This window comes from Strongylocentrotus purpuratus, unplaced genomic scaffold (assembly GCF_000002235.5).
Source record: "Strongylocentrotus purpuratus isolate Spur 01 unplaced genomic scaffold, Spur_5.0 spur5_scaffold_13, whole genome shotgun sequence".
Classification (NCBI taxonomy): Eukaryota; Metazoa; Echinodermata; class Echinoidea; order Camarodonta; family Strongylocentrotidae; genus Strongylocentrotus; species Strongylocentrotus purpuratus.
The window spans coordinates 27299157-27322361 of record NW_022145598.1 but is presented as its reverse complement, the minus strand read 5'-3'; the positions used below and the strand labels follow the sequence as shown (position 1 = coordinate 27322361).

Genomic DNA, 23205 nt, shown 5'->3' with positions numbered 1-23205 from the left:
CACACTATCGGATGTCGATGGAGACTCAGCCTTCATAATATTTTCCAAGAGCGTATAGAAAGTTTATGTTTCTGGTAAAAAAAATCTTTCCTCACACTGCTGATCAATACTGACATAGACGTTGGGTGGTAGAGGCAGATATTATCACACAACAGAAACATTGCCTCCAGATAAAAGGGACAAAATATTCCTTGGTTATTATAAGCACTATTTTGATTCAGCCGAAGCAGGGTTATCATTATTTTGCAGAGGATGATTTTCTGAGAAATGATTTCGCCTCAAGATCGAAGCGACGTGTTCCCCGAAAGTTTTCACAGCAGCGAGAACGGAATGCGACCTTATAATATATCATTGACCCCGCCTACTACAAATGCTGGATGTTATGAGAGAGAGAGAGAGAGAGAGAGAGAGAGAGAGAGAGAAAGAAAAAGAAACAAACAAACAAACAACAACAAAAAAAGAGAGAGAAGAGGTAGATAGAGAGAGAGAGAGAGAGAGAGAGAGAGAGAGTGAGGGATAGAGAGAGAGAGAGAGAGAGAGAGAGAGAGAGAGGGGGGGGGGGATACAATGTATATATCTATCTATCTAACTCCCCCTGTTTCTGTAATCGTCTACCCCCTCCTTCTTCTCGTCTCTTATTCAAGCTCCTTTTTTTTCTCAATTCCGGTTCACACCCTACACACGCTCGATGCCTTCGTTTTCAATCCCATCCATCCTATATAACCATTTCAATATAAGATGTCTGCTTGGTATCACTTCTGCGAAGTACCCAATATTTCCTTTAGATTCGACAATACAATCTGAGAATTTGTTCAATTTGGTGTTGAGTCCATCGGAAGCCTGCAGAACAAGCAGAAGAAGATTTCTAAGAGCAAAATAACCCCTTTATGAAGATGTATCGGTCTGTCTCTTCCTTTGAGCCAATATATTACGTTGTAGGATGCCGCTATTGGATTTATATTGGTTTATACGGGAGAAAGTGACCACTGGAAAGTACAAGAGAGATGGGGATGTTGAAAGAGAGAAATATAGAAGGAGGAAGAAAATGGAAAGCACAAGATAAGATATTGAGATGAATATAACTGAAACGGAGGTGAGGAATAAATTGAGAGCAAGAGATAAAAATTGAGACGGTCACGGAGAAAAACATGGACAGAAAGAAAAAAGAGTATTCCAGATTAGCTAGCGGGAGGGAAAGAGAAAGGGAGAAGGAGAGGAGAGAAGAAAAGATAAAGAAGAAGAAGAGAGGGAGAGAGAGAGAGAGAGAAAGAGAGAGATAGAGACAGGGAGGAGGAAGGGTAGATATATAGAGTGAGGGAACCTTGGCTTGAGGGAGAGAAGAGAAGATACGGATAGGGGAAGAGAGAGGGAAAGAGAGGGAGTATGTATATATGTGTGTGTTTGTGTGTGTGCATAAGAGAGAGAGAGAGAAAGAGAGAAAGGGAGAGAAAGGGAGAGAGAGAGGAAGAGAGAGGGAGAGAGAGAGAGAGATAGAGAGGGAGAGAGAGAGAGATAGATAGAGAGAGAGAGAGAGAGAGAGAGAGAGAGAGAGATTCATCCCATACTGACCGGTCACCTCAGACACCATGCTTGCCTTCATGGCGGGAACGAAGAAGATGGTTTAATACCCGAGCAATGTCCTTCAAATGCCCTTTGGAGTTCGAGAAAATTGATCATCTTCCTTTGAGTCTTGCTTACGTCATTTTGAGGGATTGTTCTTTTGAAATGTATCTCTGGCGATTTCATTTTGATATATCTTTCTATTTCAGGTGAAATTTCTGATCGAATAGGATTGAAATAAAAGGGGAATTTTGTTGGGTTCACAAAGTGACCAATGCCTCAGAGCATAGCATATGGTTCGATTTTATATTATAAGGCAGTTTTAGATTTTAGAAAAAGGTAGAAAACAAGGCGAATTCCAGCCCCAACGTTGATATAAATAAAGTGCGTGTAGACCCGCTACGTACGTTTAATTCATTGTAAAAATAAAAAAACGTTGTGTAAATGTAGAGTAGAAAATCTGACAGTAAGTTTTTATCAAACAAACGTTTCTTTGTAAAAATGTCAGTATTCTCCTCCATGTCCATTTGAAATTCGGTGATCTGATATCTTGACCCACGTTGCTGCTACATCAGGCAGACATCAGACAAGCCAAATGCACACACACGCGCTAGGAGGCGAAGATGTGTCTATCCAATGCCATCTGAACCTCTATCCCTCCAAACAATGCTAAACCAAGAGCCACAAACCACTCGACCACAATGTCATACTTTCTCACCTGTGGACGATCCCGTGTTCGTGCATATGATGTAGTGCGGAGACCAGCTGACGAACGAACCTCCTGGCCACGCCCTCCTTCAATCGACCTCCCTTCTGACCCCGCACAAGAGTCAAAAGGTCACGGCCAGGTACGTACTCCATGATGAGGCAGTAGAGTTGAGGCGACTAAATTAAAACAAAAGAAAAGCAAAAATATGATAGACATAAATTAAATGAAATAAATTGATTTAGGAAATTTGTTTTTATTCTAAAAATGACTATACCAAGACTTCTTGGCTATACCTACAAGAAAGAAAAAGCATAGAATAAAAGGAGAGGAAAAACAAGTGTATCCCCGCAATCGAAAAGGGCCAATACACAAGAAAGATTTTGTACTTTAGCTTATCTATCCATTGAATTTTATTCTATAAACTATTCGCAGGAATCCACAAAAAATTGGCCCTCTATATACGAATTTGTTTTCTCGCTAAATATTCGTCCATAGCGCATCACTGATGACGCCACTCTCATTTCTACATTTTAACAATTTTAAATTTTCTCATTATTTCCGGTTTATTATCATTATTATTTTGTATCTCAGGAGGATAAACAGGATTTCGAAACAGGTCCAAAAGTGAGGTCCCTTTATAGAAATTTCATGACTTTGGTAAAGTTGTTAGCATGTCCTCGCTCCTCACGGTAAAAAGCTCATTGGATGAATGAGACACGTTGTGCATGTATTATAAATTATATCGCATATCAAAAGGGATTTGGTGTGAAGAATGTATATGTTTTGTTCATTTATTGTAACATCTCAATAAAAATATGAATATACCCAGGGGTTTAACTTCCCTCTTCCTGAAAAACCAACAACAACTGATATCATGTACGAGGTATTATACACTAGTATACCCTCTGGAATCTTTTGTATCTCAAATATTAGTATCTATAGGGCAAAACGGGTGAATGCTAGACTTTCATTACCGAAAGTTGTTAGGCCAATTGAGTTTAATGATAGTTACGAGAATTGCACTTCCCTTGTTTTTTCCGCTCCGTAAAAAAAGGCACCGTGCTTCACTTTGCAATTAATCATTTTGATTCATGTTTGGAGGTATCGGTGACATTAAATACTCGTCAACCAATTTTTTTTTTTTTTAATCAAAAATCTTACTGAATTATATTTACTTTCACTGGTGCTTTGTACTAAATTCGATCTTGTCGATTAAGTATTACTTTCGGCCTTTCTTATCGCAACATCTTTCTAATAAAAGGGATCGTTTCCTCAATATTGTTGTTTGAAACATGTTTAAAGATAAAAATGAGATCTGGGCTCCGTCTTTTAAAGAGTTGCGATTTATTTGGATCAATCGCAAGTCTTCCAATCAATCGCAGTCTGCAGGCCTTTATCTCTTATGTAGCCTACATAGTTGCGATTAATATTAGCTCTTCGTAAGACGAGTCCCGTTAGCACTGCAATTGCGGAGTTAGCCCTGCCTTTTTGCACTTTGATATTCTTTCAAAGAGAAATAGATACAATGTGAAAACTCACAAAATTAATTGCCTTCTTTACTAGAACCCAAATCTTCACTTTAAATACTTTCGTAATCATAGCAATGGAACCAGGAAATACCAAAGAGCAATAGAAACAAAAACGATCCAACATTCTGATTATATTTGCCCTTTCGCGATTATGATAAATTCTGAGTACTTTGGGAATTTTGCCAAAACAATTATTAAAAGTAAGGTATTAGTTTCGTGTTTCGAACTATTTGGAAACAATGACACGACAATAATTCAACCAATTTGTAGAAGAGGTTTTTATGATATTGATTGTTTTCATTGTTTGATATTTGCTTTGATATGAATGGATGGTAAGATAAGTGGTTTAATGATAAAGGTGGGCGGGGCAGATTTGTTCATTATGTTGCAGTACCTACCCTGGATGGAGAGGGAGAGACGGAAAGAGAGAGAGAGAGAGAGGGGAGCATAGAGAGGGATGGAGGAGAGAGAGACAGAGACAGACAGAGACAGAGTGGTGAATGAGGGAGAGAGAGAGAGAGAGAGAGAGAGACCAGGCCAGGTTCATCTTTACGAATGGTTTGCTGATCTAAAAGGACGTAAGTCCAGTGCACGAACTAAAGGGGTCACACGAAGGTCTGCTAGTAACATTTACCGCTATAGTTTCATAAAGACGTATGATATTTGGGTGTCTGAGTTGTGACACGATTCCTCCTTCTCTCGTCGAGTTCGTCTTCACCTAAAGGTTTGATGATCTAAAACTAAAAGGACTTAACTCCAGTACATGAGCAAAAGGGACATGGGCAAATCTACTAGTACATTAATATACTTACAGTGATAGTTTCATAAAGTCGTACGATGTTTGGATGTCGGAGCTGTGACATAATTCTCGCCTCTCGTGTCAGGTTTTTCTTCACGTAGGGTTTGGTGATCTTACGTTTCTCGATCACCTTCAGAGCAACCTGAAACAAAATATGCGTGAACAGATTTTAAGACAAAATGATAGACAAATTAAGATGAAATTGATAAAAATAGGAGAATGTTCCACGACACCTGCTCCCGTCAGTTGTCTGCACTATCTGGATGCACATGGAACCAGGGGGGGGGGGGGGGGGGGGGTTCAAAATTGACAGTTTTTGTTATAAGCTACTGAAATCCTTGCTTTTGATTGATTATCAGCGGATTTTTCACAGATTTTTGTCATTTGTCATTGAAAAAAGGCTTTGTGAAACGGGCCCCTGGAGTGTCACCTCCCTGATGTAACTTCATCCCTGGACCCAAGACTACACTCTTCTATAACCCCAATCGTATTATAACCGTAGAAATAATGGCAACCCTAAAACCCTAACCCTATTATTATTGACGGAATCAAGTCCAGATCAAAATGTCAATTGAGCAACTACATATATAGGGTCCCCATTTTATGAAAAGAATGAATCCAGTATTAGTTTTTAATTCAATGAAATAACGGGAAAATAAATATGCGTTGACTAGCTTTGCTATTTTTCTAGCACCATTTTCATGCCATATTTCCATGAAAATTTGAAAACAAATTATCACATGATTACAATCGGTATGGATGTCCGATTACTGAAACAAAGTCCTATATAATACATGTACACCAACACATTTTTGAGTCAAGGCTGGACATTTAAAACAGCTCGGGAGGGGGGGGGGGGGGGATGGGGCCGCTTCAGCCTCTACCCCCTCGCCTCTTTCTATGTTGGGGATGTAATTATCTCGAGCATTCAGTCGAGGATGTGTTTTATTAGGGAGTATGTTGCAGAGACATGTCACCAATTTTGATGTCTTAGCTTAGCTCTCCGATATGGACATCTATAGCCCATCCCAAGACGGAAGAAGGTGTCGAGGGATTGAGAAGCTTTCCCATAAATCATCTTTAATTCAAGTTCCCCTCGAATAAACTTTCATTAAAGGGACGGCATTAAATAACATCTTGAATATCAACTCAGTGGAAAAGAGTACTCTCATGTTCATAAACACATTTGGCCCTACCAGTGAAATCCGCGTAAAAAGGGGATTATTGATACCATTACATAACATTGAAAAAAATTAACTTTGACTTCAAATAGATATCGAAGCTCTGGAGATCACGAAATAAGTCAATTACTAAAAAATATTTTTGTTCAGGTCATCATCAATTCATTAATTATTATTTCAAAGACCATATTTCATTCATTGGATAGTAATCTATTATGAGGGGTTCGGATACAAGGTTGTAAATATTACCATATATACCGTCACAATCGGATTCCCATACACTTACCTGATGGTTCACTGTTATATTTTTGTTAATGAGGGGGCAATTTTAACCTCTGGAGGGGCACTTATTCTATCATGAGAGGGGCACGTCTTGCTTGGAAGGAGCATCGGGTGAAGGGGAGGGGGGGGGGGGGTGCTTAATATGCGCCCCTATGGGTATTCTACCAGCTGGGTGTCGCTGCTAAATCTTTTTGAAACATCATCAACCCGATCGTTTATTTTACCAATGCCTCCGACATCCGAAACGGTTAGATTTAATTTACGAGTGTGGACATTCTTGCTGGCCTCTTTCGGTAGGCATAGCGGTCCAAGCCAGGCAGGATGAAATTCGTCTGGTGGAAATTGGAGAGAGATGATTGACGTTCACGTAACGAACGTTGCGATGGACCAATTATCATCATAAGTTCAGATGCTTGGTAATGAATAGAAACACATGTCTGAACTTTGAAGCAAAACTATCGAATGATATCCTTTCAAGCAATATTCCAGAGCAATAGTTCTTGCAGTTAAGCCCATCATTTAGCCCGTTTGCACATTAAAAAAAATACTCATAAATTATCTTCGTTCACTGAATATAATCGCACTGAATTTCGACGCCGTCATAATTATATTTTGTAAATACTCATCAAAGTACATGAAACATTGCTGGATATAAATACATGTATCTTCCAATAATTTAGTCTCTGTGCATATAACATTTTAATTACATTGTAACGAGAAAGTCCCATCATGGCATCATACTACACGGAAGGTGAAGCCATGTTGATACGATTATTTTTTATAGTTTCAGATTAAAAAGAAATTAGAACAGGCTATAGAAATATGAGTCTAATATATATTACATAACTTGTTTTGAGCAAAACGTTTAGCCTGTGTTATGATAGTTTACACACACATTCTCCTGTACATGCAATGTTCAGCCTATGATTTAGGGGGTGATGTTATGCCAGAACTTCTGGATTCTGCACCCCAAGGTTGGCCCGCATAGTACCCATCGAACTACCCCCGACTGGCACACTCCATGCCCTTATTTGGGCATGGACCAATCGAGACAGGCACACATCTAGCCCTTTCAAGGTCACCTTACTACCAGACCCCCCCCCCCCCCCCCCATCTGAATCTGTGTCACGAAAATCGCTCAATCACTCAAAACTTCTTTCTGTCAATTTCTCTCTTCTCCCACTCTCTCCCTCTCTGTCTCTCCCCTCTCTTTCTCTTTCTCTCTCTCTCTTTCCCTCTGTCTGTCTGTCTCTCCCCTTCCCCTCTCTCTCTCTCTTTCTCCATCTCGCTTTAACTCCACGAAATTTCTTTCATCCCACTTCAGAACATCTATTATCATTTGTTCTCTCTTTAAAATCGCCAATTTCTTTCTTTCTCTCATCCCCTATCTTCCTTCCCCCTCTTCTGACCCCTTTCTCTCTCTCTCTATCTCTCTCTCTCCCTCTCTCTCTCTCTCTCTCTCTCCCTTTCTCTCTCTCTCTCTCTCTCTCTCTTTCCCTCTGTCGGTCTGTCTCTCCCCTTCCCCCTCTATCTCTCCATCTCGCTTTAACTCCACGAAATTTCTTTCATCCCACTTCAGAACATCTTCAGATTATTAACAAATTGATTAAAAAAAACATTTCAAACATTACCATGACAACAAAACAAAATGTTATCACCGAGTATTCCAACAACATTATCTGTAATCATCGTGATTACGGTATTTTGGGGAATGATGTTGTTAGCTATAACAATGAAAAAAATATAAGTTGGAGTGCTTTATTAAGGAGAGGGCCGTCATCCCCCCCCCCCCCATCAAAAACACACTAAAAGACACAATGAACCACTCACTCAATTGTACTACAATAATGTCCTTTGAAAACTACACCAATTAAACTTGATAGTGTAGATAAAGAAATCTTATACTGTGCATTACCTATTACTATCACCTCAAACAACTCCAATCGATTCTACAAGCCGGAAAATGAGGACAAAAAATATTCATTATCCAAACACTCTACACACTTCCAACCGGTGTTTATCCATCAACTCTCGATTCCCGATATCCATACATCATTATTGGTATGTACTATGGAAGGATTATTAGGAGGAAGGAAAAGGGACAATAATACATTATCATTTGAAAGCTGAGGAGGGAGGATTCGGTGGATGGAAATGATCCACTCGAGCTGCTTCTGCCTTCAAGCACTATTTCACTTTCACTCGTTGTCGGTCGAAACTTTCTCACCATTCAAAAAATGCACGATATTTGCATTATATGCGGAATAGGTTCATTAAAATAGAGTCAAGTCGTGAGGTGTGTTTGTTACAGAGATTCTGAAGACGATGTAATCTGTGTCCAATATCATTAGTTTTAATACTAATAGCTGATCAGCAGTAATGCATAAATCAAGAGAGCGCGCTATCATGAAGAATCAATCAATCAATCAATCAATCAAACAGTCTATTAAAAAATAAAGTAAGAAACCACGCAAATACAAATACTCAATCAATCCCTCGATCAACCACTCAAAGCCAAAGCAAACAATCATCAATGATAATTACTAATCATTCAAACAATTCACAAAAATATTCATCAATGAATCTAACATTTATCAATTAGAATCAGTTGTAAGATTTTAAATACACTAATTAAAAAAAATCAATGGACCTACAATGTACAGTAGATAATAAATAGTATTTACGGTTAAACTCGGTTCTGTTTTTCCTTGATAAATATAAAGAAATTGAATTACGGCAAAAGGAATGTACTACATTACAGGCAAATGTCTACTCCGTACACGCCTTATGAAGTGGGTCAAATATAATTTAATAATGTTTAAATCGCCGTACTTATTTTGAGATGTACCCCATCAAGCGCCCAGATACGAGACAGTGAGAGATAATGTTTTCAGTTCATCGGGCCTAGCGCCTATTATACACGTACAAGGATTTTGTTCGTGAAAGCCACAATTCATTGCACTAACTCGAGAAATCCTGAGAGAGAGAGAGAGAGAGAGAGAGAGAGAGAGAGAGAGAGAGAGAGAGAGAGAGAGAGAAAGAGAGAGAGAGAGAGAGAGGGGGAGGGAGAGAGAGAGAGAGAGAGAGAGAGAGAGAGAGAGAGGGGAAGAGAGGAAGGGAGGTTAATAGAAAGAGAGTAAGAAAGAAGAGTGTACAGGTGAGGAGGGGTGGCAAATGCTAACAGATAAAGAGAGGGGAGAAAGAAAGAAGATATCCTGGAGGGAGATAGATAAAGAGGGAGAGAGAGAGAGCGAGAGAGCGAGAGAGAAAGACAGTTAGAGAGAAGGGTCTACATGAGCGGTGGAAAATGAACAGATGAAGTGAGATGAGAAGAAAAGAAAAAGATATCTTGGAGGGAGAGAGAGAGAGAGAGAGAGTGAGTAGTGAAAGTGAACGTAAAGAAAATAGACTGGAAAAAAAAATCGGTTTGTTGACCCTATGTCAGACTGGTTATTAAATTGTGCACATTCCAAGAGGAAGAGCGCAAGGACAGAATTCAACGTTTACCAAACATGGATAAAAGTTTACAAATCGGGAATCCAGAAACTCCTCCAATGACCTCATTTTTGTTCATTTATATCTAAAACACATTTTAAACGTTTTATAGAGGATAAAATGACATCTGTATGTACATGTGCATATCGTTTTTTGGAAGCTTTTATGGTGATGGTGAGGGTGGTGGTACCATGATAGTGATGGTGGTGTTTGAGGAGGTGATGGTGATGGTGATAACGATAATGATGATGCTGCTGCTGATGATGATGATGGTGATGGTTCACAACATTTATATAACTAGCAACATGTAACTCTTAAATACATTCAAAGGCGGCGGCGTTGTAGTTATGGTGATGATGATGTACATGTAGATGGAGGGTGATGATGGTGTGGGTAATATTGGTGTCGATGTTGATATTATTGTTGTTGGTGATAGTGATAATAATGTTGGTGGTGGTAGTATTGATGTTATTGTTAGTGATGGTGGTGATGTTGATGATGTTGTAGGTGGTGGTGATGGCAGTGATGATGGTGGTCAAGATGGTTTTGGCGGAAATGATGATTGTTGTTGTTGTTGTTGTTTCTGGTGGTGGTGGTGGTGGAGGTGATGGTTGTGGTAATGGTGATGACGATGGTGACAATGCTGGAGGTTGTGGCAGTTGTTGTATTGGACAAGTGTATTGATAATTTGTTGCTTCAACGTTGATCAACACAATTTCATTGCAAAGTGATATTACTCCCTGAGAATACCTGATTGCTTTCCTCGTTACAGATTATACCCGCATAGTACTTTCAAAAAACCTACACGCTACATAGTACAGTGGCTCTAATACCAGCAACATATTTTCGTCTTCAAGCAAACAAAATTACGAGTTCAATATAATTTTTGTAGAACAATCGGCAAGGAGTAAAATAAACACTCATAAAACGAAATGTTCAACCATGAATGTTTACAGCCTGCGAGCTAGAATTAATAATAATAAACAAACAAGTATCACGGCAAGTGGTTAAAATAAATAATCGATCAAAGCACAACATTTAATATCAATTTTAAAGATCATCTGGAGCGCTGGATATGGTGGGAAAAATATTCTCTACATTGATATCTTTTGCGCTGTTGTACATTTCATAATTATTACACAACATGACCAAAATAGTGCGAACCAACGCTGTCCGACGACAATTGTAATTTGTCAACAATTTTGTTTCAGTAAATTAGTGCCAATCAAATCTGTAACTTCTACCCTTAATCCTATTCTCACAACCCTAACCATGAACCTGATCTTAAGCTTCATCGCAAACCTATCCCTAATCTACTATCATCGTTGGCGAATCAAAGCCGGAAAAAAATGTCGCAGGAGCAATCGTTGGATGACCAAATATTGGAGAAAAAATATATATATCTTTCGCTACTTCAAGAGTCTCTTCGACCGTGGAGTGACTTGCTCCTACATTTATAGCGCATGAAGATGAATCACTACTCAAATACCATTGAAGAGATAAATAAGTGGCAATAAAACGCGATTAGATAAGTCTTGTATGTACACGTGTTTCGTGATGTCCGTTAATAGCTAGTTAAATGTTATGCTGGACAATTTAATAATTGACGAGTCTTTTGCTTGTCGATCTAAAAATAAGAAAACCGTGATGTGTCATTAACCTGCGTATCTTCTGCGAGATGTTGATATTTCTTTTAATGAGACTCTTTCATAAGAATTCTTTCTCATTTGAAGGGATTATCCCTCAACACACATCATAAATGCAACTACTTTATGGAGATAATTCTCTCTCTAGCCGATTTCTTAAATTAATTGTTTCGTTGCCCTAAAATTGTTCTAACTCCTCCGATTATCCCTCCCGTTAAATTAAAGTTAATTATTGTTAATAGCACAATGTACACAAAAAAGAACTTTTATGGACTTCAAATGTAATTGGGCCATTTAACATTTTGGACGAGTTTGAGGGGAAGGATTTCAAATCAAATCAAATCAATTCAATTCAGGTTTATTAGCCCGAGAAACCGGCAATTTATACACTAATTCGAACAGGTCTGCGTGATTTTATGAACTTCCAGAGTAATTATCAAAATAATGGCAGATATTTATGGTATCTGTCCGGACAGGTTGTGTATCCAGACAGCTAATTCACACACTAATTTAAACAAGATTGCATCTAGTATTATTCCAAGAGTCATTCAGAAGATATGTTGACAATATCATAAACAAAATAACTCATGGTTTTAAATGTTGATTGTTGCATACTTTTCATAAAATCCAAGGTAAAATAGTCGGCTTTACTTTGGTTAAGTTTCTGGACACCCCCCTCCATATCAGAGTTTATTTTTTCCCAACGGCAAACTCGGCGGGTTATTTTTTGACCCCCCCCCCCCCCCCCCCAAACCCACCCAACAACCATAACAACTAGGATTTCTTGGCATGCTTTGAAAAAAGCTGACATGGAGAATACATAGAATAATATTTGCAAACCCCATCATAAAATCTCTTGGTTTTCGATAATGACAAGATAGGGGTATAACAGTCGCATTCCCCCGCCGCTAATTGCCCGATAATGACTCATTTTGAGGTTTTGATTTGACCACCAACCTTTGTTTTGGTGACTGTGTGCGTTGCTAGCTCGACCACGGCGAAGTTACCCTTCCCAATCGTTTGGTCTTCCACCGAGTAGCGACCTACGCTCCGTAGTCGTGACATTTTGATCACCTCCTCGAATCCCTGGTCGTCCCCTAAATCGATCTCGTTGAAAATCACGAAAACATCACGAAATTGTTTTCAGGTCTATGGGCAGTGTTCGTTACAGTTTTGTTACGTGTAGCCAAGCGATGTAACGACGGACGGGTGTTGGTTTTAAGTGGGTCCTTTTCTGCTTCTTTACATCCGCTTCTGTTTGCGTTAAAGCTTTTTATATTCTTCGTGCACTTGTAGAATTCCTCACTTTGCAGATGTGAATAGGAAGAAAGAGAATGAAATCCTTCGTCTTCGTCAGTCACGCGTAATCCCAATCACTGCTTTCTGGGACAAACAGGGGCTTTAAAAAGCACTATCCGTTTTGGGTGGAGATTAGGAGGGGTAACGGGGGGGGGGGGAGCAATTCAAATCCTCGCCGAATGAATCCGTTGATTGCAGTCCGTAATGACGCCCCTGGCACAAGCCAGGATGCGGAAGTGAGTTGTATTTCGGATCTTCCCCCTTTTTAGATTTTTACGTCAAAAACACATTCATATCCTACCAAGCATTTGAAAATGAGCGCGTATGGTAATTAACAACGCGCAGTATTTATGACGCGCTTGGCACCATAACGCAATTGCTTACGTAATCAGCCTCAGCGCGTGTAGCCTTTTGTGCGCACCTCAGTCTCTACGCTAGCCCTCCCATTCATAATCCAAGCCCATCGATCCCAATCCCATGGGGATTCTTCTCCCTCTACAGCTCCCACTCTTGATCTCCGATCCTCGAGCTCCTAGTTTATCTGTATCTCCTCCCTTTTATCTCTCTATCTCTCTCTCTCTCTCTCTCTCTCTCTCTCTCACACTTTCATTTTTTTTCTCTCTCTCTCCCTCTCTCTCTCCCCATCTCTCTTTCTCTCTCTCTCTCTCTCTCTCTCTCTCTCTCTTCTCCCCCTCTCTCTCTCTCACGACTTTTTCTTCTTTTTTTCATGTTGCAATTTCATCATTACTGCCCCCGATTTAATTGTCTTACCTTTATTTCGTTTTTAGACAACAAAAAGGGAATGAGGTAAAGAGGCAGTCTACCGCATGTCTAATTTCCCTCGATTTAGAACATCGAAACGTCATCTTATCGATTTGATAATTTCATTTCATTAAACTTTGCCCAATATAATGAGAAAGGGAATAAACGAGAGGACAACCCATGAAAGGAGAAAGAGTCAATCGAATCCAAATACGAATTATAATAATTATAGAAAAAGGTTTAGTTGCTAATGTATGAAATCTCATGGATCTTATAAATCAATTTTAGATTTTCCACAACTTATCTCAAAAGATCTTCGCGATATACCATGTCAATCAAAGAAAGAATAGACCAGTTAATGATTACCTATTACGGTTAACTCTAATCAATACTTGACGTTGTAAGAGTTGATGCAATCACGTTTTGCTTACAAACATATTGTCATTCCAAGATGGAATGAAAGTTAATGGTCTCCACTTTACCAAAATCGAATCAATTCTATCTTATCTCGACCCGTCAAACTGTCAAGCTGCCGTTATAGACAGTTTCTGTCGCCAATCTCACTTAATTGAAGTTTAAAGTAATTAAAAGTGGCTTTTATCTTAAGAAAAACAGCAAACAGAGGGCCAAGATTAAATGCTCGGCTTTTAACGAGGAATAATGGCTCGTACATTCATCAAGCAACGGTCATAAAAGTGTCTTTTATCTTGATCACGATGGTAAACAACGATAACATTTTCTTGTGAATGAACCACATTTGTGTGATCGACAAATTCGCAAATAAATTGGTTTGGTTGATTGAATAAGTACGGGTGAAAGGTGATTGTAAGTTACTTATTAAGTTACGTGAGGAGGCTTCAAAGATTAGGGTTTGTGCATTTTGTGTCATGTTTCTGCATTCTTGTATGCACGAACGCATAACCATTTATCCATTCATGCAACGTGAGAAATAGAGAATGTTACCTAAAATGTCCAAACAGAACATATATCTCTTTCTGCAAGATTTTCAAACATTTCGATCCTCTCGTTCGGATAACCCTAGATCCTCTCTTTCGCTATTATTTATTGTAAACGTTCATCTGAATACACTCAATTCCCTCATAATTATAAAGCAGCCCATCATTGTAACAATGATATGTGTAAAATCAGTTTATTTGATTACCGACATAATATATGAGGCATGAGTTACATCCTTGCCAAGTCGAATTCGTCACTGGTTGACTCAATTTCATTTATTTATTGGTGTCAAGTCTCTTTGTAATTTTAGAAGGCAGCCATATTCAGGGTATAATTCACTTAAATTTACGAAACCGAAATCATATCATTTTTCTCCCGTCGCATTTACGAGCATATTTTTTTCAGTCTTCTGGGAAAATCATGGATGAAAATTGAATAAAATGTTTCAATTATGCCAACATTCCTGTCAGAGTAATATTACTGCATTTCTGAATGAGTTTTGACGGCTCCAGATTACCCCCAGTGAAGTCGTAGTCTGGGGAACAGACTGGAATATTAGAAACGACGAAATCGTCACTTTTAGTACTGTAAGCCGCTGTTTTATGGTTCAAATACCGCATCCGGACACCTAACCCCTGGACATCCACCCCATATAACCACACCTAGGATGACCATCCTCTAGGACATCTAACCCCTAGGACAATTACCCCCCCCCCGGACAAATACCTCCCCCCAGACAACTACCTCATAGGATAGTTGTCCGGGGGCAGTTGTCCTAGAAGATGGTTGTCGTAGGGGGTAGTTGTCTGGGGGTTAGTTGTCTGGGGGCAATTGTCCGGAAGTAGTTGTCCTATAGGGGTAGTTGTCCGAGGGGGGTAGTTGTCTGGGGGTAGTTGTCCGGACGTAGTTGTCCTAGGGGGTAGTCGTCCTAGAGGGTGGTTGCCCTATAGTTGTCCTAGGGGGTAGGTGTCCTAGAACCTTCAAATACATTTGTCTGTGTGTCATGTACTGAAGTGAATGTGTATCAATTTATCAAAACGACAAGACATATTTAACCTCCAAAATTAAATTGTGTGTGTGACTGTAAGCAGACTACAACCGAATGGGATACTGGACCCACGTCACGGCTCTAACTTGACCTTATAGAGGCTGAAAACAAATTGAAATCTACTTGACCCTTGACCTGTACAATTCCCATTTCAACACATGGCATGATTCAAAATATGCGGTCAATTTCTTCTTGTCGATTGTTCGTATACATCCTTATTTGTCAGATTGTGATGTTAGACGGAGGAGAGCCTTGCCGCAATATGTTCGAATGTCACGCCGAAATCACTTCAAAATAATTTATGAAGGGGTGACAAATTGTTAGATGAACAAAGTCGGAGAAGAAGGGCGGGCATGATAATATTAATCCCTTCATGATGGGTCGGACAAGAATAGCCCAATCATTCTGTAATTTTACTCATCAAAATGGCTTTAAACGGGTGAAACAGCAAATTGTTAATGAAAGAAAAAACAAATCTGCAGAGAAATGAATAATTGTAGATGTTCAACTAGTATTAAAAACACAATAATGATTATCTAGATTGTACTATAATTGATACGTATACCCTGTATATTACCGTTACTAAATTATGAGCAAAAACAAAAATCAAAATATCTGGGTGGTTAATCAAATTTGACTTCTTCATTATAGTTGAAAGTTATTTACATCCTCCTAAAATCTTGCAAACGTATTGCATATAATATCACGAAGAATGAAATTTTGCTTTAAATTTTCTTTTGAATCCCATGTAGGGACGGCTAAATAACTGAACCAGGTGTTCGTTTTACTTTCTTTGAATAATCCGTCTTTTAGAATGTCCTTTTCAACGCTTGTGTTGTTATTATCCAACTATCACGAATATGAAATTTGATTATCTCTGAAAAACATCTCCAATTGTTCACAATTTCTTTGATTCATGAACAATATTTCAGTTTGGAAATACATGTACAATCACAAGCCCTCAATTATTGTTTACTTCGCCGTGTGCGATGGAACATCTGCGGTTTGAGCGTTTATCACGCAGGACCATACATGTAACGGGAGATTAGCAAAGATGAAACAAGGTATTCTCCCTCTACCAATATATCTTGTCAAAAGAAGAAGAATTCCTGATCAAAAAAAAGATGAAGAGAACCACATAAAAAGAAAAGAACCAACCCCCGCCACTTTATTTACCCCTGTCCGACCTCTGCCGCTCCTCCTGATCAAATACCCCTCGTTATCGAAACCTTTTGGCGTAAACACCGCGAAAGGTGTTCGCTATCTTTGAAAAATACACCCAAATTATGTGGTGAGGTGCTATTATTTTCTTTTCATCACAGCGCTGATGACCGTACCGTTATTAGCAAGAAAACGAGCCTGTAAATTAATCAGCGTTCGGTATCTGTGTTAATAAATTCATCGAGTATTAATAATGAAGTTATTTTCGTCGCGAAAAGCTGAAGTAAACGATGCAACCGACCCGTGAAATGTGTTGACACCTTCTACAGACGAAAACATATAAATGAGTTTTGAAAAATAAATCGTAATTGTTTGGTTAAACGGGTATAAATTGCGTTCCGTATTTGTCAAGCTCTGATAACTCTGACAAGATGTCCGGGGATAAAGTTTGAGTTGGTTTTGGAATTATAGAAATCAAATTAAACGCTCCATATAATCAAAATGATAGTATTAAACTGATACAATCATAGAAATTATTGTAAATTAAGATGAACATGACGTAGATTGAACTAAAGAATTTTGAAGTGGAAGTAATGATACGGTTGATTTGTTGGAGTTAGTGTTGACTGTTCTATTTGATCACATTACGAAATATATCACGATAAATGAGGTAAGAAGAAAGATACAATTCATTTTAATTCTGATTTGTTTTTTCCATGATTATGTGGTATCTTCATCATAAAAGTTGGTTTTATAGGATATTTTGTTTATGCAGGAGATTGGTTAGATGCACTACAGGAAAGAAAATCACGATATTATTTTGTTGGGAAAGTGAAATAGGTACATGTAAGGGAAAATAGAATAATGGAAAGAAAATGTCTGGATCTATAAGATTAATACATATCACTTTAAAAAGGAAAGAAGAAATATATTAGAGAAAATGTGGATGAGCCTGAATAAGATCATGAATATACTGGTCTAGTTGGTGAATGAGAAAGAGAGAGGGGGGAAGGAGAGAAAGAAGGAGAGAGCGAGAAAGATCGGGTACATAGGGGAGGAGGAGGAGGAGGAGGAGGAGGAGGAGGAAGAGGAGAGGAGAAGGAGAGAGAGGGAGAGAGAGAGAGAGAGAGAGAGAGAGAGAGAGAGGGGGGAAGGGAGAAATAGAGAGGGAGGGAGAGAAAGAGATATAGAAACGGGAATGGGAGGGAGAGAAGAGGGAAGACAACAATATGAATTAATTTAATAGTATTGGCCGATAAAACATAATGACCCATATGCCGCGGTCAAGGTAATACACCGGCAACATTCCCAAACCTTTTTGAAAAGCAACCGCAACTACTAGCTTTTTAAGATGTTAATAAATTGAAATGAGAACACAATTTCTTTACCTATAATAAAAACGAGTGGATAGCCATGGTCAATAACTACTGGACTGATCATATTTGACCCCTACTTTCCCGACCCATACTGACCCCTCTCTAGTCCATGGTCAATGGTCACTCGTCGGTCAGTCTACACTATTTTGTAAGTATAAATATAAGAAACCTTAAAAGGATCGTCACTTAAAGATAAAGGTGATTACCGGTAGTGCGATTACAATATGAAACCTACTGGAAGAAATTGGGAAAGGCTTGTTTGGGGGTATACTGTGAGAAATAAACAAAAAGAAAATATTGCTAAATGTCGTGTGCAAAGATGGGTACGTGTAAATGGGACTCATAACATACATGTACGTTGCATGAAGTTTGGTAAACTCTTCAGCATATTTCATGGAATAAAAGGGTATATGTAGGGCAATCCTTTTTGATGCGACGTTGCTTCTTTTACATAAGAAATGAGAAAGCTCACAAGGTATTTTCCAATTTTTGCTAGAATTCAATCTCTCTTTAAAGCTCTTCGGTGAGTATGAAAAACGGAAGTGTGTTACGAATAGTGTTTATATAAAGTTTTTGGTGAACGAGACAGTGTCAATATTTGATATGGTATTCAATGCTGTGACCTGCAGTATTCAATATAAGTCCTTTTCAAAAGCAAAGTGGAGCGTTTATACTATGAATGAAAAGCACATCGATTGTAAGTAAATATCTTTTCACAATCAACTGGATTTATACCTATATAGTCGAGAAGCAGTTCTAGAATAAAACTAATTGGGGGGAGGGTGTTAGAGGGGGGGGGGGGCTTTCCATCTATACTTGGTCGTGTTATTTCTCTTGAAAAGGGAGAACAAATCATAGGAATTAATTTTACCATTTTATTAGAACATCTTCAGAAATTATCGAAAATCTCCAAATGTACATACTTTTTGTTTTCCTATCCAAGTCATCGACTTAAGAAGGGCAGGTGCGTTATGATATCACAGACTGTACCTTTATTCAATATTTAAAGCATTTACAAAGAACATTCCTATCCAAGGACAACAAGTAAGCCACTTTCAAAACTGTGACGTATTAATGCAATTGATACAGGGAATTGACGATGCAGTGGGAAAAGAAGCAAAGAAAGAAATTAAAAGGAGAAAGAAAGGAGAAAGACAAAAAAAAAAACATCATTATATTTAATCATCATAATTTGATTAATATCAGTCTTGATTCGCAAAAGGAATGAATTAAAATCAACCTTGTTTCATCAAAATAACCAGCCAATTAAAATCAATTTCAATCCAGGATTTCTAAAATGATCGTTATTATGCGATGTCGTCTGCTAATTAGCAATGCCGCCCCCTACTGTTGTCTAGGCGAACTAATCGTCTTGACCCACATTCCGTCCAACTCCTTGACCGCTAGCCTCAAGTTTAGGGTCATCCTGGGGTCATTGGATATGCTCTGAATATTGTGTAGTCTTTAATTAGGAGTCTTTTGATGATAATTATGATTTTAACCCAAAGGCCTATTATTGTTGGTGTAAGAATTGTATTCCTCTTCCTCCTCCTATAATTGTCTTCAGCATGCTATCTCCCGGTGATACCTCATCTCTCCTCCTGCTTTTCTACACTCTAATTTTCTCAATTTTTAGAATCCTTATCAAGCTCCTCTACCTTTATAATTTCCCATTTAAACCCTTTTCATCCCTCATTTTTCTTCTCCATCCTTCCGTTAATTTTTCTCCTCCTCCTCCTCCTCCTCCTCCTAATTAGTCTTTCTTTATGACCACCGCTGCTCCTGCATGCTCATACTTGTCACCTCTCTCGCTCATCCTCGCACAGTCCCCCCTCCCCTTCATCTCAAGTTATCATCTCGTCCCAGAGGAGAGCAATCTTTGTTATTCTAAAATTAAAAAGTAATCTCTACGTGATGTAAATGGTAAAACATGCTGAACAAGTTCAATAGTTAAATAGAAATCGGAAGCTCTCTCGCTCAGCCTATACATTTTCTACCAATACTGCTTGGCACGTGTCATTTATTTTTAATTTTGAACATTCAGTGAAAGTTTTGTTGGATAGGGCACGGAGCAATCGCGGAAACATGTGTCGTACAAACGTCTTTCTCATAATATAAGGTCTGTGCGAGTAGACTATGACGTGACCCTGTTTCTATTCATTCATTTGTTGACATCTGAATGAGAGTGTTTACATCCCTACACTCGTCCATCAGGAGATGCAGTAATCCTACATCAAAAATGATCCAACCTACTTCCTCCATCTTAGGATTCCTCTTTCAGCTTTTCTCTCTCTCTCTCTCTCTCTCTCTCTCTCTCTCTCTTTCTCTCTCTCTCTGTTTCTCTCTCTCTGTCGCTCACCAACCCCCTCTCCACCTTTCTACCCTTTTCTATTTCTCGTCTATCATCCTTTCTTTTCTCTGCTTCTCAGTCTGTCTGCTCTTATCTTCACCTTCGTTCCTTCCCTCCTTCATTCCTTCCTTCCTTCAAATGACATATCTTAAAATAATCTAACTTTCTCCGTATTTATCTATGTATGCCCCGACCCCCTCTAATACGCCCTCTCCCTCTCTCATTATCCCATTTTCTTTTCTCATTATTTAATCAAAAGATTCGTTTGAAGGGACAGAATTTATTTCGTCACCTACCCAGATGCTTCTACATCTAAAATGTATTTTGAACATGAAAACATTTTTGTTTTCATATTGTTTTCATTTGTGACTGTCCCTGCATAAACCAGATTGGGTTTTGCCGGGGGGGGGGGGGGAGAGACATACCCCTCCTGGATGAGCTAGGGAGATGTTAATCATGCTAAAAGCTAGGAGATATAACATCAATCTCCAAGATAATCTAGATGAAACTTTATTTACGTATAGATCAGTTTCAATGATATACTACCAGTACCACACACTGATACGGAAAGAAGATAGATCACCCTTATCCTCACATAAATCCACCCTCTCTCTCTCTCTCTCTCTCTCTCTCTCTCTCTCTCTCTCTCTCTCTCTCTCTCTCTCTCTCTCTCTCTCTCTCTCTCTCTCTTCCATAATATGTCCCTTTTTATCTCCCCTCTCTTCTTCACCCCTCTCTCCGCTCTCTCCCTCCCTCTCCTTTTCTTCTTCTTTCTCACTTCCACACACCCTACCTCCTTTATATCTATCTCTTTCTTTTTCTCTCCTCCCCCCCCCCCCCCTCTCTCTCTCTCTCTCTCTCCCTCTCTCTCTCTCTCTTTCTCTCTCTCTCTCTCTCTCTCTCTCTCTCCTTTTCTCCCTCAATCTCTCCCTCCCCTCTACGTACCTGTCCCGTATTTCTGTACCCCTCTCGCCACACCCCCTCTCTCTCTCTCTATCTTTCCTTTCCTCTATTGTATTTCGGGCTATACCAGGACTATAAAGGTGTATTTATAATTCCAAACTAAATACAAAACATCCGGAAAAACAAAGTTTCAACAATTAACAATTTGTTAATAGTGTTTATTTAGATTTCAAACAAAATTATTGTACAGAGAGTGAAAATATCAATAAATTGTGTGCGTTTTTACTCGTTTGATTTTAAAATCAGGTTGAATCTGCCTTAGGAAATTGCACTTGAACTGACTGTTTGTGTTTTTGTAATGAAAACCCTTTTACACGAAGTCCAGTCGAGGGCAGAAGCCTGACGCCTCGATTCCATCCCATCTTTCATCTCTTGGACAAGTTATCATGGCAATATTCAGGGCCACTGAGTGACCGATGCCAAATGGATGGTCAAGAGTATTAGCCATTGTCAGGGTCACGTGATTTATAGCGCCTTGAGCCGGGGAAGATGGGATTGTTGTCATTCTGCTCCATCCGGGTTCTCTCTAGGGATAGCCATCAGGGTGCTTAAAATAGAATGCTTGAACTTGGCAACGACTGTCGCCATATCGGTATCCTCCTTCACTCGAACTGGTATGTTATTTTGGGTAGAAGGTTGTCCAAAGTGCCAGTTCACTTAAAGGAAAGGAAATCATTCCAAACAAGCTAATTGACTTTCATGACCCCCCCCCCTCCCCAACCTTCATTTGCCCTTTTTAATTTTACCTCTTTGATTAAAATAAACAAAATTATATTTTGACAAATTCTCTGATATTCTTCCACATTGCATAATAAGAATGAAAACGCTCACAAATTAGATTTCACCTCTCCCCAGGGTTGTTCATTTGGTATAGGGTTGAAGCAGAGCCATGCCATAAGAGATCTCTAATTATTGATGATTACTTTACCCGACTGCTACAATAGCATGAATATGCTTGTTAGTAAGCAACTAGGGGACTGACGGCCTTTAAAACCTCTCCAAGGGACTTGACAGTGAGGATTAATGCCTTTTAAAATCAAAAGGCATGAGCGCATCGACTTGCTTTCGAACCTGGGACCTCCCGGGTACGAGACCACTGCCCTACCACTGAGCCATCGTGTCTCCTGTCATGACCGCAGAGCAATTGTTGCCAGGGCATATTATTTATGACCAAATTATGTCTTGGATCATGGCAGTTATTTATTTCAGTTAGACCAAGGTTGGACCAAGGGTGGACCGAGGGTATACGGAGTTCAATGTTGAAGACTGGAGGACTAAACCAGCAGGAAGAAGGTCGAGTTCAATATGTACTGCATTGTGGTTTAAGGACCATTTATTGTTATGACCGGATTATGTTGATCCATGGCAATTATTTACTTCAAGGGTAAGCAGAGTTGCATGTCTCATATTCAATCACTATGGGTGTCATCTTAAAATGGCGATCTAAGCCATGTCCTTCATAGCTAGTTTGCTCCAGACATCTCAGTAACGATCAGGAAACGTGCTATGAATGCGTAAATTATTCAGTTTATGATAATTCGGTTGTTGAACACCTTAACCATGGTGATTACGCAACTAGATAATGGCGCCCAGAGTACCCGGATTGGATTCGAACATTATCATTACAGTCATCATCACTATTGTCATCATAATTATTAACATCCTCCTCCTCTTCCTCCTCCTCCTCCTCCTCCTCCTCCTCCTCCTCCTCCTCCTCCTCCTCCCCTCCTCCCCCTCCCCCTCCTCCTCCTCCTCTTCCTCCTCCTCCTCCCCTCCTCCTCCTCCTCCTCCCCTCCTCCTCCTCTTCCTCCTCCTCCTCCTCCTCCTCCTCCTCTTCCTCCTCCTCCTCCTCCTCCTCCTCCTCCTCCTCCTCCTCCTCCTCCTCCTCCTCATCAATCATCATCATCATCGTCACCAATATCATACACACCACAACCACCATTACCATCACCACCACTACCAACAACAGCATTATCTTTATTTATCAGAATAACAAACATTTTCATTTTCCGAAAGAAAACTTGTCGGCGTATTGTCTGGCACAAATCCGACGCCATTCAATTTCCCCTACAACAACAACGCACTGAT

The 23205-nt window shown here is 39.3% G+C and overlaps 1 protein-coding gene across 2 annotated transcripts in view; it reads right to left on the bottom strand.

Moving 5' to 3' along the window:
- Positions 1 to 23205, bottom strand: part of LOC100891087 (hormonally up-regulated neu tumor-associated kinase) — a 62299-nt gene that overhangs the window by 35853 nt on the left and 3241 nt on the right. The window contains exons 1-3 of one of the 2 annotated variants that reach the window (XM_030983267.1): positions 12159 to 12307; positions 4611 to 4739; positions 2279 to 2445 (exon numbers count right to left, since the gene is read on the bottom strand). In XM_030983267.1, the coding sequence (XP_030839127.1) occupies positions 2279 to 2445; positions 4611 to 4739; positions 12159 to 12266 (404 nt within the window). In that variant the 5' untranslated portion in view covers positions 12267 to 12307. Of the gene's footprint in view, positions 1 to 2278; positions 2446 to 4610; positions 4740 to 12158; positions 12308 to 23205 lie in introns of those variants that run through there. The other variant, XM_030983268.1, reaches the window with a different exon arrangement.